Source organism: Dryobates pubescens, chromosome 17, assembly GCF_014839835.1.
Source record: "Dryobates pubescens isolate bDryPub1 chromosome 17, bDryPub1.pri, whole genome shotgun sequence".
NCBI lineage: Eukaryota > Metazoa > Chordata > Aves > Piciformes > Picidae > Dryobates > Dryobates pubescens.
Genome location: NC_071628.1, coordinates 9,260,180 through 9,277,786, shown reverse-complemented (window position 1 = coordinate 9,277,786; position 17,607 = coordinate 9,260,180). Strand labels below are relative to the sequence as shown.

The 17,607-nt window shown below is 51.3% G+C and overlaps 1 protein-coding gene across 1 annotated transcript in view; it reads left to right on the top strand.

Moving 5' to 3' along the window:
• The window catches only part of ITGA11 (integrin subunit alpha 11), a 65,823-nt gene that overhangs the window by 12,978 nt on the left and 35,238 nt on the right, over positions 1–17,607 (top strand). The window contains exons 3-5 of the mRNA XM_009903868.2: positions 12,854–12,963; positions 15,902–15,993; positions 16,855–16,969. Coding sequence (XP_009902170.2) covers positions 12,854–12,963; positions 15,902–15,993; positions 16,855–16,969 — 317 coding nt within the window. The remainder of the gene's footprint in view (positions 1–12,853; positions 12,964–15,901; positions 15,994–16,854; positions 16,970–17,607) is intronic.

Sequence of the window (17,607 nt, the reverse complement as noted above, 5' to 3'; positions counted from 1 at the left end):
TGCTTTAGGGTGGTCTAAATGATCTCCAGAGGTCCCTTCCAACCCCCTTCATTCTGGGATTCTGAAAAACCTGGGTGGAAATGGAAGCTCCCCATGCTGCTGTGCTTGGGACAAGGTGGCCTGGCAGGAGTTTAGGTAGGAGGAGAGGTTGTTAGAAAGCCAATGAAACATCACCGTGATGGTGGTGTTGAGGTGAGCTGGCTTGGAGCTGCTCCTCTGCCCCAAGTCACACTTTGGTCTGTGCAGTTTTGGGGGGTGTTTAAGTTGTGAGTGGGATGAGACCAGGCACGTTTGTTGCTGTGGATGGATTTGTATGGGGAAATTAAGTGTGTTCAAGCATGGAAAGGGTTTCCACAGGTGGGACCTTCAAATGTGGATGCTCCCATCCCCACGCGTGCTCTTCTCATGCTGCTCCTGGCTGTTTGTGGAAGAAAAACCAAACAGGAATCACGTTGAGCTGGGGCAAAAAAATGTTCTTTGAAGTCAAAGATCATGAGGGGAAAAAGGGGAAAAAAGTTCACTCCATCTTTCATCTCCTATCTCCTAACTGCCTTTCTTGATGGCTCCCCATCAAGCAGGAGCTGTGTCTTTTCCCAAGGAAGGACCTGTTCCTTCCTTCCACAATGGGCACAGGAGGCCACACCAGCCACTTCCCTCAGCTTTCCATTGCTCCAGTGCAGAAGCAGGAGAGGGAAAGTGGGCCAGGGGGTGAGCTTTGCCTCCATGGGGAAGACAGCAGCAGCAGCAGCTGCGATGGGCCATGCAGTGAGCGCTGGGACCGCTGCCCCGCACCAGCTTGTGGCTGTGGATTGAAAGTTTCCAGCTATGCAAAAAAAAATGAAGCTTGAGAAGAACTGGCTGTGGAAGAAAAACCCTGGGAATAAACATCCATTAGCCTTCAGAAGCTGTAAAAATAATAAATCCAACATTCCCGAGCTGGCTGAGGCCAGGGCTTCACTGATGCTCCTGGCAGGGTGGCATGGCTGGGGAGCAAGTCCTTGGCTGTGCTGGCAGCTGGATGGGCTTCAGGGGCAAAGGGTTGAGCACTCTGGGTGCTGGATGCTCTCTAGCTGCTCTCTTCCTCCTGAGGTTGTGACTTGTGCTTAGTGGGGGTTGGAAAGGAACCTCTGGGAATCATCCACTCCAGCCCCCCCTGCTAAAGCAGGGCACCCACAGCAGCTTGCCCGGGATCACAATGGCCAGGGGGGGTTGGAAGCTCTCCAGAGAAGAAGACCCCACTTTGCAGCAAGGGGGTGTTGTGAAGTCTCAGTGTAGGGTTTGCCCCCTTGTAAAACTCCCCTAGTTCCCCACCACCCTCAGCTTTGCAAGCACCCCAGGGGTCACCTCCTCTTCCAGGGGTGCCTGGAAGAGGGCAGCCCCAAGCCCCCCATCCCCATGTCTGCTTCCAGCACAGACGTGACGTTTCCAGTCTGAGCTTAGCCAAGGGAAAAGGAGGAGGAGGAGGAGGAGGAGGAGGGGGAAGAGAGGAAGGGGGGAAAAAAAAAGAAAAAGCAAGCTGTGCTGGGTGGATTTGAAGCTGTAATTGTGCTGATCTGGAAAAACAGTTGAAGGGCTTTGCTATTTCCCTACTACTGCGAGAAGCTTTCTTGGCTGGAATTCTCCTGTGGTTTGGCCAGGACCCCAGAGCCTGGATTATTTTGGTGAAAGGGGACACAACTGCAAAGCATTCCTGCAGCATGGGGCTCATGTCTGCTCTCAGTTCTCCCTCCCACCATGCCGAGTCTGCAGGCATGGGCTGGGTGTAGGGTGCTCTAGCAGCCCACCCCACCTCCTGTATTTAAGGGGTTGTCCCTTTTGGGGGGGCTTCTTGTGCACTAAGCATTGCTAGGCTGCTCTGTAGGTTGCTTTATCTTTGTCTGGCACCTTCCAGGTTTGCACTGGGGGACATTAGGAAGAAGTTCTTCGCAGAAAGAGAGATTGGCCATTGGAACAGGCTGCCCAGGGAGGTGATGGAGTCACCATCACTGGAGGTGTTTAAGTAGAGACTGGAGGGGGCACTTGGTGCCATGGTTTAGTTGATCAGATGGTGTTGGCTGATAGGTTGGACTCCATGATCTCAAAGGTCTTTTCCAACCTGGTTAATTCTACTCTACTCTACTCTACATGGGACAACTAATATTCTTGGGGCAGATCACAGAATCACAAGATTCATTTCAGTTGGAAGAAACCTTTTATGATAAGGGGAAATTTAGGCTGGAGGTTAGGAAGAAATTCTTCCCAGTGAGGGTGGTGAGATCCTGGAACAGGTTGCCCAGGGAGGTTGTGGATGCTCCCTTCCCTGGAGGTGTTCAGGCCACGTTGGATGGGGCCTGGAGCAACCTGATCTAGTGGGAGGTGTCCCTGCCCATGACAGGGATTTGGAACTAGGTGATGTTTAAGGTCCCTTCCAACCCAAACCATTCTAGGTGCCTGTGCCACCACAATAGTTGTGCTGGGAAATATCTATAGCCTTAGTTATGAAGCTCTCCATGGTGGAAGGAGGTCTTGCTGCTTCCAGTCCCATATTGCTCATCCATCTGTAAAAGAGCTTTGCAACCACATCTTCATTATTTAGGGTTGGAGGCTTGAGTCCCTTGTCTCAAAGCATTGGAGGCCTAAGGTTGCAGCAGGGGAGGTTTAGGTGGGATATTAGGAACCATTTCTTTGCTGCAAGAGTGCTCAGGCAATGGAACAGGCTGCCCAGGGAGGTGGTGGTGGAGTCACCATCCCTGGAGGTGCTCAAGAAACACGTAGTTGTGTGAGCTGGGGACATGGATTTAGTGGGCATGGTGGTGTTGGCTTCTGGTTCTGGTTGGCTTGATGATCTTGGGGTCTTTTTCCAAGCTGAATGATTCTCTAAGGAGAGCTGGATGAAGCTGTGAGACAGGTGGTGGTAACCCAACAGTGCCTTCAATGCAGAACTGTGTGGGGTGGGGGAGCCCTCCAAACACCGTTAGCTGGTGGTTATGGGTGACTGAGGACAGCGAGGAACACCTGCTGAGAGGCATCACAGGTTAATGTTTGCTTTAGAAACCTGCATGTGGGGGGTTGAAATTCCACACCACCACCCTCCCCCAGCATTAAATTTGCCAGACCAGCTCAGCTGGAAGCGAATGAAATGGACTTGATGATCTTTGAGGTCTTTTCCAACCTCACTGATTCTATGATAGCTGTATTTACAAGCCAAAACTACAGTCTACAATGACATACACTGAATATGTACCAGCATACAATATTGACAGGTATGTGCAATTAATACACAACACAAGAACCCCCCTGGTCAAAGACCAGGGGAAGCTCCTAGCTTCTCCTTCCCTGCCTCCACCTGACCCCCCCTGTACAAAGGGAGAAGAGACAGAAGCAGGGAAGTTAATACCAAAACAATGCAGCCAAGGTCAAGCAGAAGGAAGTTAGTATCTCTCCCAGAGCCAAGAAGCAAGAAGAGAATTGGTTTGGGAATGAGATCTTATGGTAAACATCTCTCCAGTGGGATTTGCAGATGATACCAAGCTGGGGGCAGGTGTTGATCTGTTAGAGGGTAGGAGAGCTCTGCAGGGGGACCTTGCCAGGCTGGACAGATGGGCAGAGTCCAAGGGCATGAGATTGAACACATCCAAGTGCAGGCTTCTACGCATTGGCCACAGCAACCCCAGGCAGTGCTACAGGATGGGGTCAGAGCGGCTGGAGAGCAGTCAGGCAGAAAGGGACCTGGGGGTAGTGGTTGATAGTAGGCTGAACAGGAGCCAGCAGTGTGCCCAGGTGCCCAAGAAGCCCAAGGGCATCCTGGCCTGCATCAGGAACAGTGTGGCCAGCAGGAACAAGGAAGTCATTGTGCCCTGTGCTTCAGCACTGGTGAAGCCACACCTTGAGTCCTGTGTCCAGTCCTTGGCTTCTCAGTTTAGGAAAGATGTTGAGTTGCTGGAAGGTGTCCAGAGAAGGGCAACAAAGCTGGGGAGGGGTCTGGAGCACAGCCCTGTGAGGAGAGGCTGAGGGAGCTGGGGTTGCTTAGCCTGGAGAAGAGGAAGCTCAAGAGAGACCTTCTTGCTGTCTACAACTACCTGAAGGGAGGTTGTAGCCAAGTGGGGGTTGGCCTCTTCTCAAAGGTCTTTTCCAACCTGGTTAATTCTATCCTGTCTATTCTCTTTGTTTTCCTTTTTACACCCAGTAGTGCTTTATTTACATTTTACTACTTTTTCTGCTCAAGATCTGTGGAAAATCTTAAAGGCACAGCCTAAAACTACCACACTTCAGAAGAAAGCAGCAGTCACCCAGGTCCTGCTGAACACGTGCAGCCTACAGGGTGGATCGTCCTGCAGCTCCCCACGCTGCGGCGGCAACCCACGGCCAAGCGAAGAACTCACTGATGGGCCTCTCCTGTAAACACCTCTTCAGTACAACATCCTGAAGCAAAAGGGGAAAAAATGACAGCAGAACAACCCAGGGAAGTCTCATTACTGCTGACCACAAGGTCCTGTGAGCTCCTCAGACGTGTTGTGCGAGCCGCCAGCTGCTATTTTGAGCGGAGCGTTTTGCTGGCTGCCGCGGCTGCGTGACTGCTCGTGGAGAGCAGACCCTGCTTCCCTCCACCTCCTCCTCCTGCTGCTGGGGCCTCTCAGGGCTCTGCCAGCAATGTGGCAACTTGACATGGGGGGAGGTGGCCCAACAGGTCCTCCCCAGCCGTGGGAGGGGTTTGCAGACATGTGGTGGGAAGGAGATGTGTAATTAGGAGTGTCCAGAGCTGGCTAAATTCAGTGGTGTCTATGTTTTGGCTTGCAGTTGAGAGGGTTTGGTATTCTTTTGGTGGTGGTGGCAGATGTACAGCCTCCTGCAGACACTCCTCAAGCAAGAAGGGGCAGGGATTTAGACAAGACATTAGAAAGAAATGCTTTCCAGTGAGGGTGGTGAGGCACTGGAACAGGTTGCTCAGGGGGGTTGTGGATGCCTTCTCCCTGGAGATGTTCAAGGCCAGGGTTGGATGAGGCATTGAACAACCAGGTCTAGCAGGAGAGGTGTGTTTCCCCATGGCAGGGGGTTGGAACTAGATGATGTTTAAGGTCCCTTCCAACCCAAACCATTCTACAGTTCTATGCTCTTCTTCCCCTTCAATCCCAGTCCATGATGTTGGCTCCTTAGGTGCTTGATGTGATGTGGCTTCTGCTTTCAACAGTTCCCCTAAAACTCTCGTCCTTTGGTAGTTGGTTTGCATTGAGCCAATTTCCCTTGGAAGTGCTGCTGGAGGAGGTGTATCTATGAGATGGGGACAAAGCTCATACCTAAGGATGGGTCAGGGTTTAGACCTGGCTGGCTGCTCCAGGCACTGCAGAGTCAGTGGGACCCAAACCTCACAAGAAGTCTGGGGTGTGTCCTGGGATGGGAAATGTCTTCAACCTGACTGAATGTGAGGATGGAGCTCTGCACCTGCTGTCATTTTCAGGCTGTCTACTAAATGGTGTAATAAGGGGAGCACTGGGAGACATGGCTCTAATGACTCCACCAAAGGGATGGTTTATCACAGAATTATTTAGGTTGGAAGAGACCTTTAAGATCATCAAGTCCAACCATTCCCCCAGCACTGCCAGCTCACCACCAAACCATGGCCCTCAGCACCACATCCGCACAGCTTTGAAAGCTCTCCAGGGATGGTGTTACCCACAGGAGAGAAAAGTGTGGATGTAACAGCTGTGGTTGAAATGCACATCCTCTCCTGGATGGCTTCACTGGAGGGGGAGGACGTTGTCCCTCACAAAGGGTGGTGGAAACCTGATGCAGATAGCACAAGCTTTGGGCACTGCCAAGGGATGGCTCTGGGTTCAATAACGCAATAGCCATCAACTCAGACTTTGTCTGTGAGACCACATTGGAGGTCTTCTGGTGCCTGGCCACAGCTATTTGTCCCAAAGATGTGTTTGTGGTGGCCTTTGGTCACCAGCACATGGGCAGAACTTGCTGGAGTAGCCAGTGGCCACGCAAGGTGAGGGGCTCCTCACCATCAGCAGAGCTGGCTCGTGCTCAAGGAGCAAATAAGCACCCGAGACTGATAAAATAATTTGCTAGAGGATGTGCAGAATGCTGCTGTCAGCCCAAGAACTCATTATCAGGTCCTCTGCCACCACCTCATTGACTCCTCCACCATTTCTTCCTCTCCTTGGCCTCCCACTAGGTGTTTTTCTTTCCCCCACTGTTGCCAACGTGCAGAAGAAAACCTTTCCAAGTCCGTTCCTCTGTCGCACTCCCTCCGAGGAGCGCTGATCCCGTCGAAAGTTTTCCACAGCTCAACTCTGCCTTTCCTGAACCTCCTTAATCACTTCTTCAGCCAGGTCCATCTTGAATAAATTAAGTGCAAGTGAATTTTGCTTTGCAGGAGATTAAGTGTCCCATTGATTGAAAAACGCTGTGAAAAGCAGCGTTCCTTCTCCACTCTTCCCTAATCCCTACATTCCCGGATCACCAACGGGACATACCTTCCTCTCCCCCTTCCTTTCCATTTGATCAAAATAGCTGCAGGCTCCAAATGAGCTTTGTGACCTCTCTGTAAGGGAGCCAGGGAAGTCTGCTTGAGATAGGAGGGGCTATTCCCTGAAAAAGGCAGGAATATGTTGGACGGGAAAAGGCCAAGGGGGGGGTCTTTGGAGTGTGGGACCATCAAGAGTATGAGCTGAGGGGCTGAGCTATGTCCAGGCAAAGATGTTGATCATAGAAGCACTTTGGTTGGAAAAGTGATCATCAAATCTGACCATTCTCTAACTCCACCAAGGCCTGGTGCTAAACCATGTCCCTCAGCACCACATCTCTACCTCTTTGAAACACCTCCAGGGATGGGGATTCAACCACCTCCCTGAGCAGCCTGTTCCAGGCTTTGACAACCCTTTCAGTCATGAAATTTTCTTCTGATATCCTCTTTGAGTCTCCTCACAGGACTTGTGTTTTAATTTTCATCTGTTGCCCCTAAAGTGCTGCTGGCTGTTTCCTGGTCTTTTCCCAGCCAGGGTTGTAGTGCTTCTGGGTCCTCAGTCTCAGGAGGACATTGAGGTGCTGGAGCAGGTTCAGAGAAGGGCAAAGCTGGTGAAAGGTCTGGGGCAGAAGACTTGTGAGAAGCAGCTGAGGGAATTGGGGTTGAGCTTGGAGGAAAAAAAAGGCTGAGGGGAGACCTCCTGTTTCTCTACAACTCCCTGAAAAGAGGTTGGAACCAGGTGGGGATTTCTTCTCCCAAGGTATAAGCAGTAGGACAATAGGAATTGGCCTCAAGCTGCCCCAGGAGAGGTTCAGGTTGGACATGAGGAACAATTCCTTGGCCCAGGCTACCCAGGGCAGTGGTGGAGTAGGGCAATGAGGTCCCTCCTCAGCCTCCTTTCCTTGAGGCTAAACAACCCCAGTTGTCTTCTCTGCACAGGCTGAGCTGAAGCTCCTCAAGCATTTCCAACCCCAGCCTGCTTTGCCTTCTTTTTAATTGGTTTTTCCTTTTTTTTCCCAGGATGAAAGTTAAAAATACCTCCTCAGACACGTTGCTCTGAGCAGTCTGCCCTTTCCACATTTCAGCCCTCATTTTTTTCCCCTTCTGGCTTTGCTTTTGTTTTCCCCAGAAGCACACATGAAAAGGCAGGCAAGAGGCGGGGGCGGGGGGGGGGGGCTGGTTTGGTTCTCATTTTCTTTCAAAGCTTCCTTATATTTTTTTTCTAGCCAAGCCATGATGCAAGGATTTTGCTGTTTCATTCTTTGCAAAGAGCTTTGCTTGGTGAGCCTCAGCTTGGGGCTGAGGGGTAGAGATTGCAACCCTCCCATGAGCACGGTGAGGGAGATTTGAGGTGACCCAAGAGTGAGTGGAGAGACTGAGGATGGAGCTGGAGATGCTTTGATTGGATTTGGGTTGTTTAGGTGATATGGGAGGGAATTTTCTTTTCCATACCCTCAGGATTTGGAAGGGGCTACAGGAGAGCTGGGGATGGACTTGTTTCAAAGGCATGCAGTGACAGGACAAGGGTTAATCATAGAATCACAGAGCGAGTAGAATAGAATAGAATAGAATAGACCAGACCAGACCAGACCAGACCAGGTTGGAAGAGAGCTTTGAGATCATCCAGTCCAACCTATCACCCAACACCATCTAATCAACTCAACCATGGCACCAAGCACCCCATCCAGTCTCCTCCTGAACACCCCCAGTGATGCTGACTCCACCACCTCCCTGGGCAGCCCATTCCAATGGCCAATCTCTCTTTCTGTGAAGAACTTCTTCCTAACATCCAGCCTAAAAGGCTGGATGAGACCTTTGAGATCATCAAGTCCAACCACTCACCTAGAGCTCACAATGGCACCACTACTGCTAAGCCACCATCACTAAACCACATCCCCCAGCACCACATCCATGTGGCTTTTAAGCACCTTCAGGGATGGTGACTCCACCACCTCCATGGGCAGCCTGTCCCAGTGCCTGAGAACCATTTATGGGAAGAATTTTTTCTTAGTATCCAACCTGAACCTCCCCTGGTACCACTTGAGGCTGTTTCATCTTGTCCTGTCAGTGCATGTGAGAAAAGACTAACCCCCACCTGGCTCCAACCTCCTTTCAGGGAACTGTAGAGGGTGATGAGGTCTCCCCTCAGCCTCCTCTTCTGAAGGCTGGCTTCAAACTGGAGGGAGCTCAGTTTAGACTAGACATTAGGAAGAAATTCTTCCCCATAAGGGTCATTAGGAACTGGAAGAGGTTGCCCAGAGAAGCTGTGGAGGCTCCAATCCTGAGAGTCTTCAAAGCCAGGTTGGATTGGTCTTGGAGCAACTTGGTCTAATAGGAGGTGTCCCTACCCATGGCAGGGGCTTGGAACTAGATATCTTTAAGGTCCCTTCCAACCCAAACCATTCTAGGACTCTACCATTATATTTTTTTTAAGGCAACAAACCCTTTCAAGCACAGGTTTGTGACCCACAAAGTAAAGAAAGGTTTGGAAGCAACCTGTGAGGTGGGGAGCAGAGCATCATCTCTGAGAGGCAGCTTCAGGGAAGGCTTCCAGCATCCCAGCACCTTCCAACCAGCTGGAAAAGCCTGCTTCTGAGCTGCCAAGTTTCCCTGAGACTCTGACAGCTTCAGACAATTAATCATCTCAGTTTAACTGAAAAGGAAATAACAATGCCATTGTCTCTGGGAGCCCAAAAAACTCTGCTTTCATGAGCTTCACCACCCCGCTGCATTCACGGCAGCGACTGCAAAGAGTTGAGCTGGCTTGGAGCTTCCAGCCCTGATGCAGAGATGGGCAGCTGGGGAAGGGGTGGTTTGCCCTCATCATCATCTTGCAGCTGAAAGAGATGCTTCCACCTAAGAACTGCTGGTCCTCAGGAGGTGTTTCATGGGTTGGGTGATAATATTGGTCTGTGAATATTCATGAAGCGACCAACAGCTGAATATGAGCCAGTAGTGTGCCCAGGGGGCCAAGAAAGCCAGTGGCATCCTGGCTTGGATTAGAAATGCTGTGTCCAGTAGGAGTAGCCAGGGGAAGTTGAGGCTGGAGGTGAGGAGAAAGTTCTTCACTGAGAGAGTTGTTAGCCATTGGAATGTGCTGCCCAGGGGGGTGGTGGAGTCCCCATCCCTGGAGGTGTTCAAGAGGGGATTGGATGTGGCACTTGGTGCCATGGTTTAGTCATGAGGTCTGTGGTGACAGCTTGGACTTGATGGTCTTTGAGGTCTCTTCCAACTTTGTTGATTCTGTGATTGTCCCCTTGTACTCAGCTCTGTGGAGGTCACACCTGGAGTATTGTGTCCAGTTTTGGGCACCTCAAGACAAGAGAGGTGTGGAGGTGCTGGAGCCAGTGCAGAGGAGGAGAAGGAAGCTGGGGAAGGGCCTGGAGAATAAATCTGATGAAGAGTGACTGAAGGAGCTGGGGCTGTTTAGCTTGGAAAAGGGGAGGCTGAGGGGAGACCTCATTGCTGTCCACAACTACCTGAAAGGACAGTGTAGAGAGGCTGGTGCTGGTCTCTTCCCACAGGAAATTGGTGATAGAAGAAGAAGGAATGGCCTCAAGCTATGAGGTAGGTTTAGACTGGACATTAGGGAAAAAATTTTCATGCCAAGAGTGGTCAGGCTTTGGAATGTGCTGCCCAGGGAGATGGCTGAGTCACCAAGCCTGGATGTGTTTAAAGGTGGTTTGGATGTGGTGCTTGGGGATATGGTTTAGGGGTGAGCCTTGCAGAGTAGGATTGTCAGCTGGACTTGGTGATCCTGGGGGTCTTTTCCAACCTGACTGTTTCTGTGATGGGAAAGCCTCTGACAGAATTCTCTGTGAGGTGAGGATGTGGGACAGGATGGATACATCAAGCTGAAGCTGCTCTGAGAAGTTCCTGTTAAATCCTCTACAGGGTAAAGTCTTCTTGAATTAGAAAATGAGGACGTCACCGTCTGAGGTGTCTCAGCTTTTATTTCTTTTCATCCTCAAGGTTGTAGGTGTGGTTTTTATCAGCTCTTCCCCCTTTTCTCCCAAGGAACAAGCAATAGGACAGGAGGAAAAGGCCTCAAGGTGCACCAGGGGAGGTTTAGGTTGGTTGTGAGGAAAAATTTCTTTCCTGGAGAAGTGGTCAAGCATGAGAAGAGGCTGCCCAGGGAGGTGGGAGTGTCACCATCCCTGGAGATGGTACCTGGGGACATGGTGGTCTTGGATTGGTGGTTGGAACTGATGATCTTAGAGGTCTTAATGATTCTATGATTCTATATTCCCTATCTTCCACCTTCTCCTCATCTCTGACCATCAGCATCCATAGTGTAGTAGAGAGAGGGGGACACAAGCAAACCCTTGGGACAGAGCAGAGAGAAGGCACCCTACTTCTCTGAGCTTCTGGATGTCCTACTGAGGACATCTCCAGATGGTTATTATTTCCCCCCTAATAAATCTCCTCCTAGGCAGGAAGTATTTCCATAAGAATCCTTCAACACTGCTTGGGCTCTGGAGCTTTTCATTTGGTGAGCATTTCTGTTTCACAGTGATGGAATGAAAGGAGGAGTGGTTTGTGCCTTTGCAGAAACACCATTTCTGGTCTAACAGGGACCATCTGTGCCAGCGAGGGTGGCTTTGCCAGCTGCTGGGCAGGCTGGTGAAGAACAAAAGAAATCCTGCTTTTAATCTGCTGGTCTGCAGAGGTCCTGCTTACCTGGTGGTCCAGGCTTGGGTGGTTGCATCCACAGGTTGGATTTAGCAAGCAGAAGAGCCACGAAGCAGGTTTATTTCGGGCTTAACACATTGGGAGCAGAAGACTCCGCTAAGTTGGGGTTGGGAGTAGTTTTGAACCAGCCTGGAAGGAATGGTCAGATTCCTCAAGTCCTGCTCGACTCCTTCTCCTTTGGTTGGTCGCTTTTGTCCTATTCTGGTCAAGACCACATGAGGAAAAGTGACAAAAATGTTTGTGATGTCCCAGATACATCCTGACTGGTGGCCTGCACCCGAGGTGGTTGCATGTTTTAATCAGCTCCTCTTCGTGTTTAAGAACAGAGATGCCCAATGTCCTCACCCACCACTGAGCTGAGGATTCCAACAGATCCTTGCTAGGGAACAGCCCCAGGTTGGGGCAAAACTCCTGGAACTTATTAGATTCCACCCCCCCACACCCCTCACACCCCCCTTGCAGATTCTTAGTGGGGAAAATTCCCTGAGGATGCCAGTGTGAGTTGGCATCACTGCTAGAACTGAGAGCAGCCCTGTGGGGAAGAGCTTGGGTGTGCTGGTGGTAGATGCCTCCCATCCCTGGAACCATTCCAGGTCAGGTTGTTTGGGGCTCTGAGCAACCTGCCCTAGTTCCCAATGTTCCCGCTGTCTACAGAGAGGCTGGATTAGAGGACCTTGAAAGGTCCCTTCCAACCCAAACCAGTCTGGGTTTTCATGATTCTATAGCAGCTCCTTTGGAGTATCCTGAGGCAGGACATGGATGGAGGAAGAAGCTGGTGGAGACAATCTTGTCACAAACAGGTCCTTACCTGAAGAAGCGGTGAGAAGGGATACCTCCATGTCGCCGCTCCCTAGGGCCAGCTGAGCTCCCACAGGAGCTCAGATGGATGCTGAAGGTTTTGTTTTGGTGCTGGCCCTGAGCCAAGGTGCTGATGGGGGTCCCTCGCTCCTATTCCTCCCACCAGATGGTTTTGCAGACCTCGCTGGCTGCCAGACGTTCCTTCCCCGCCTTGCATCTGATGGGCATCGGTTCCAAGCAGCAGTGAGTCATCATCCCTCACTTACTGCTGCTGGCATGGGAAGGGGAAGTGGGAATTATGCTTTTGGTGCTTGCACCAAGTCAGGAGAAGGATGGTGTTCCACCAGAAGAGGAGCCCTTCCTGACACCTCCTGACACACAGACTGGGGGTGTGGGCTGTGAATCATTGATTCCCCTGCCGCCGCTGCTGCGGGTTTGTTCCACCACCTCCAACAGGATCCCAGCATGGTACATGATGGAAGGCACCTCTGGAGATCATCCAGTCCAAGTCCCCTGCTCAAGCAGGGACACCCACAGCAGCTTGCACAGCATCACAATGGCCAGGGAGGTTTGGAAGCTCTCCAGAGAAGACTCCACAACCTCTCTGGGCAGCCTGCTTCTTTGGTGTGAGGGTGCTGGACCTCTGAAGTTTCTTCTCCTGTTCAGATGGAACCTCCTGAGTTCCAGTTTGTGCTTATTGCCCCTTGTCCTGTCATTGGACATCACTCACAAGAGTCAGTCTCCATCCTCTTGCCCCCCACCCTTTAGCTCCTGCTGAGCACAGAGCAGATCCCCTCTCAGGCTGCTCTTCTCCAGGCTCAACAGCCCCAAGGCTCTCAGCCTTTCCTCCCCACAGAGATGCTCCAATCCCCCTCCCATCCATCCTCACTAACAGACTCCTCTTTCCCACAGGCTGGTGGTGGGAGCTCCCTATGAAACCAATGGCCAGCAGAAGACAGGAGATGTCTACAAGTGCCCAGTGACCAGTGACACCCACAGCAACTGCACCAAACTCAACCTAGGTACTGCACACCCATGGGGCAGGAAGGGGACTTGGGCATTTTCACCATGGGGCTTTTTGTCACTGCTTTGGACTGTAATGATGGACTTTCTGCATTGTCCAGATTGTCCCCAAAAGAGTGAGGACTGCATGTTCCAGGAGGACTTCTGGATAAGGAATAGATAGGATATGAGGAGAGGCTGAGGGAGCTGGGATTGTTTAGCCTGGAGAAGAGGAAGCTCAGGGGAGACCTCATTGCTGTCTACAACTACCTGAAGGGAGGTTGTAGCCAGGAGGGGGTTGGTATCTTCTCCCAGGCAGCCAGCACCAGAACAAGAGGACACAGTCTCAAGCTATGCCAGGGGAAGTTTAGGCTGGAGGTGAGGAGAAAGTTCTTCCCAGAGAGAGTTGTTAGCCATTGGAATGTGCTGCCCAGGGAGGTGGTGGAGTCCCCATCCCTGGAGGTGTTCAAGAGGGGATTGGACATGGCACTTGGAGCCATGGTTTAGTCAGGAGGTGTTGGGTGACAGGTTGGACTGGATGATTCTTGAGATCTCTTCCAACCTTGGTGACTCTGTGATTCTGTTTCAGATGTTTGGTCTTTCTAGTGAGGGTGGTGAGACACTGGAACATATCTCAGGGAGGTTGAGAATCCCTGGAGGAGTTCAAGGTCAGGTTGGATGAGGCCTTGAGCAATGTGGGCTAGCAGAAGCTGTCCTTGCCCATGGCAGGGGGTTGGAACTAGGTAGTCTTTGAGGCCCCTTCCAACCCAAACCATTCCAGGATTCTATGACTGATGTCACTCCTGGTGCTGAGCTTTGAGCTACATTAGGGTTAAATCAAGCACATTATTGACTGCAGCTTAAACTGGTTTGTGAATGGACCAAGAGAGACGTCAATCAATAATGGTCCCAACATGGTGGGGGTTGCATTCCTTCTCCAGGGGATGCTCAGGTGATGTGCCCTGCCACAGCAGGTTCCCTGGGGGCAGCCAGGTGTTGGACATGGTTTAATGGCCATGGTGGTCTTGGGTTGATGGTTTCACTCAATGTTCTTGGAGATCTTTTCCAACAAACACAACTCTGTGATTCATCCAACCTCCACCCATGGCTTTGTTATTTGGAGGATTACTACCCCAGACCTCATCACTGCCATCACAGGAGGAGAGACCCCAGGGGTGCTCCAGTCCCACAAACAACCTAGATGGAGAGAGTGAGATCTTTCTTGAGGTTTCTCAGGCTAGTCCAGCACCAGTTGGATATGCAAGGTAGGGGGGAACCAGTCCCCTTTGCTGCCCAAAGTAGGTCACCCAACAGGCATGTCCTTGTCTTGGTGGGGAATGGGAGAGCTGGGGACTTTCTCATGGTCCTGAGGAGCATGGCTGGGGTTGGGGGCCAGGTCTGGGATGTTTTCAGGCTGGAGCAGAAGCTCTCACTTCATTTTTCATCATTATGAATTGAAGCTATCCTGGGCTTCTACCAGAGCTGATAAGAGTGGAGGAACTTTGGATCATCTGCAATACTTGATTGATTGCCTCCAAATCTTTGGGGGGGGGGGGGGGGGTGTTAGCATTGATCTCTTTCTTTCTCCTTTGTTTTTGGGGTTTGATTTGGGGGGTTTTTGTTTCTTTCTTTTTGGTTTGGGGTTTTTTTGGGGGGGGTTCCTTTGGTTTTGGCGGGGTTTGGGGTTTTTTTGGTTGTTATTTCCTATGAGACCATCAAGATTCTTCAAGGAAATAAATCTCTTCTTGGGTTAATCAAGGGGAAAAAAATAAATCAATCTTTGTTCCACTGGAAAGGAGTTTCCATGAGCAAATCCTAGGCTTTTTTTCCCCCTCTCAATTAACTTGTCTAAACAGCACGATCCCCTGAGGCCATTTGAGTAAAACCAGACATGGACATGCCCTGGATGGAATGGCAAGCCTGCAGCAGAGATGACCATAGCATGGGGAAGCACAAGATGATGGGGGACCTTACCATGCTGAGCTGGTGGGGAGCACAAGCTGCTGATGAACAGAAGCTGGCAGGAAGGAAGATGAAGTAGCTGCTGGTGGGGAGCAGGATGCAGGAGCTGCAGTTGTTGGGTACCTGAGTATACCAGAGCAGGACAGGGGGTTGCCAGCACTTGCAGCCAGCATCCTGGAGGATTTTAAAAGTGTGATAAATCCCTTCTCAAATCTGAGATGAATGCAAGCAGTGAGGGGAAGCAAGCTCAGGATGAGAGCCAGAGCTGACCCACAGGGATGAAGCGAGGGATTGCTGGAGGCTCAAGGGGTCCCTTGAGCTCCAGATTGTAGAGCTCAATTTAAACCTCAGCAAGAAACTCCTCAAGGCCACAGGCAATGAAGGCACACACACACACACACACACACACACACACACACACACCAGTTTTACCATTCATTGCCCAATTTTGTCCTTCTCAGACCAAAGTGGGGAGCCCTGGGTGGCAGGGAGCTGTGCTGTCCCCTGAAGTGGAAGGATGGCTGGGTCAGGCAGCATTAATGTCACAGCTCAGATGATTTTGGGGTATGAGCAGAAAGCCAGGACTGCCCCAGGGGCTGCTCCCAGTTTTGGGGCTGTGACATGAGAAACGAAAAGCGAAGCACAAAGATAAATCAGCTGCTAAAACGCCTGCTGGCCCAGCAATCAAAGATGAGATGCTAGAGCTGTTCCAGGAGGTTTCTTCCTAATGACTGACTTCATGAGAGATGTCATCTCTGGCTCCCAGTTGGGTTCCCTAGAAGTCTTCTCTCGTTCTTGTTGTGGTATCAAGGAAAACAAACAATTCTTATCTCGCCAGCTGCTTCCAGCGAAAAGCAAAAGCATGAAGCTGGCAGAGACAACTCCCCTCTGGCGTTCAGCTGGCTCCCCTTTGGCTCCAGAGATGGCAGGGAGCACCATGGGGCCACGGGCTGGCTGCCCAGCATCCCTGTCCCTAACCACATCCTCTCTCCACAGGACGGGTGACGCTCTCCAACGTCTCTGAGAGGAAGGACAACATGCGCCTGGGCCTCAGCCTGGCCACCAACCCCAGGGACAACAGCTTTCTGGTGAGCAACCAGGGCCTCAGCACAGCCCAGTCTGCTGGCATGGGGAGGTCTCTGCGTGACCATTAGCATGCAGAAACAGGTGCAAGCCTCTGAGCTTGTCAAGGCAGCCAGGTGCTGCCCTTTGTGTAAATGCTGTGTGCACCCCGGGGCTCAGAAACCTCACCTGCCATGGGGAAAAAGATGCCAGAGGGGAGGACAACCCCGAAGAGCAGCAATTAGGAGGTGGAAGTTCTTCACTCAGGTGCTGGAGCAGGTCCAAAGAAGGCCAACAAGGCTCCTGAAGGGTCTAGAGCACAACTCTTGTGCAGGGCAGCGGAGGGAGCTGGGGTTGTTCTGCCTGGAGAAAAGGAGGCTGAGGGGAGACCTCCTGGCTCTCTACAGCTCCCTGAAAGGAGGTTGGAGCCAGGTGGGGGTTGGTCTCTTCTCCTAAATAACAATTGATAGGACAAGAGGAAATGGCCTCAAGTTGCTCCAGGGGAGGTTTAGGTTGGACATGAGGAACAATTTCTTCCCTTTGAGGGTTATCAAAGCCTGTACCAGGCTGGCCAGGGCAGCGGTGGAGTCCCCATCCCTGGGGATTTTCAAAGCCATGGAGATGTGGTGCTGAGGGTCATGTTTTAATGCTGCCCTGGCAGTGCTGGGTTAACAGTTGGACTGGATGATCTTAAAGGTCTCTTCCAGCCAGGAAAAAAAACCCAACAACTCCATGATTCACTTTGGTGGTGTTAGGCGGATGGTTGAACTCAATGATCTTAGAGGCCTTTTCCAAACAAAACAGTTCTGTGCTTTCTATGACTCTGTGATGATTCCATGACTCTAAACTCATCCCTTATGTTTGTTTTCCCCCCACCCCCACCCCAGGCCTGCAGCCCACTCTGGTCCCACGAGTGTGGAAGCTCCTACTACACCACGGGCATGTGCTCCCGAGTCAACTCCAACTTCAGGTTCTCCAAGACAGTGGCTCCAGCTCTGCAGAGTACGAGAAAGAATCTGCCCTGAGGCTCTAACCCTGCCTTTGAAGTCAGAGAGATTTTCTGGTCCCTAATCTCTCTTCATTGAGAAATCAAAGTGATGTCAGAGAGCAGAGGAAATGGTTGCAGGGAAGTGATTCCAAGGGGGTTACGTCCATGGACATCTGGAAAAGGTTTTCCTTTTGACTGACAGCTGGGGGAAGGCAAAATCCACCTTATTCTTCCAAAACCAGGAGTAAAAGTCTCCCAAATATTTTATCAGTGCAGCTAGGAAGGCAAAATAGGGAAAGAATTCGGAGCTTGGCTGCCCAGGACAAAGAGCTCATTGACTGAAAGCTGACTGGTTTGGCCCAAACTTGCACTTTTGGCTACGTGACTGTACTTTGAGGTATCAAATTGAGCTCCCTGGCTCTTCTGTAGCTGCTCAGAAACTGCAGAAGCCCAGCCTGCACCGTCAGGGCATTGGAACAGGCTGCCCAGGGAGGTGGTGGAGTCACCATGCCTGGAGGGGTTTAAAACCTGCATGGATGTGGTGCTGAGGGACTTGGGTTAGTGGTAGTGGCTCAGCAGCAGTGGTGGCATTGTGAGCTCTAGGTGAGTGGTTGGAGTTGATGATCTCAAAGGTCTCTTTCAGCCTCATGAT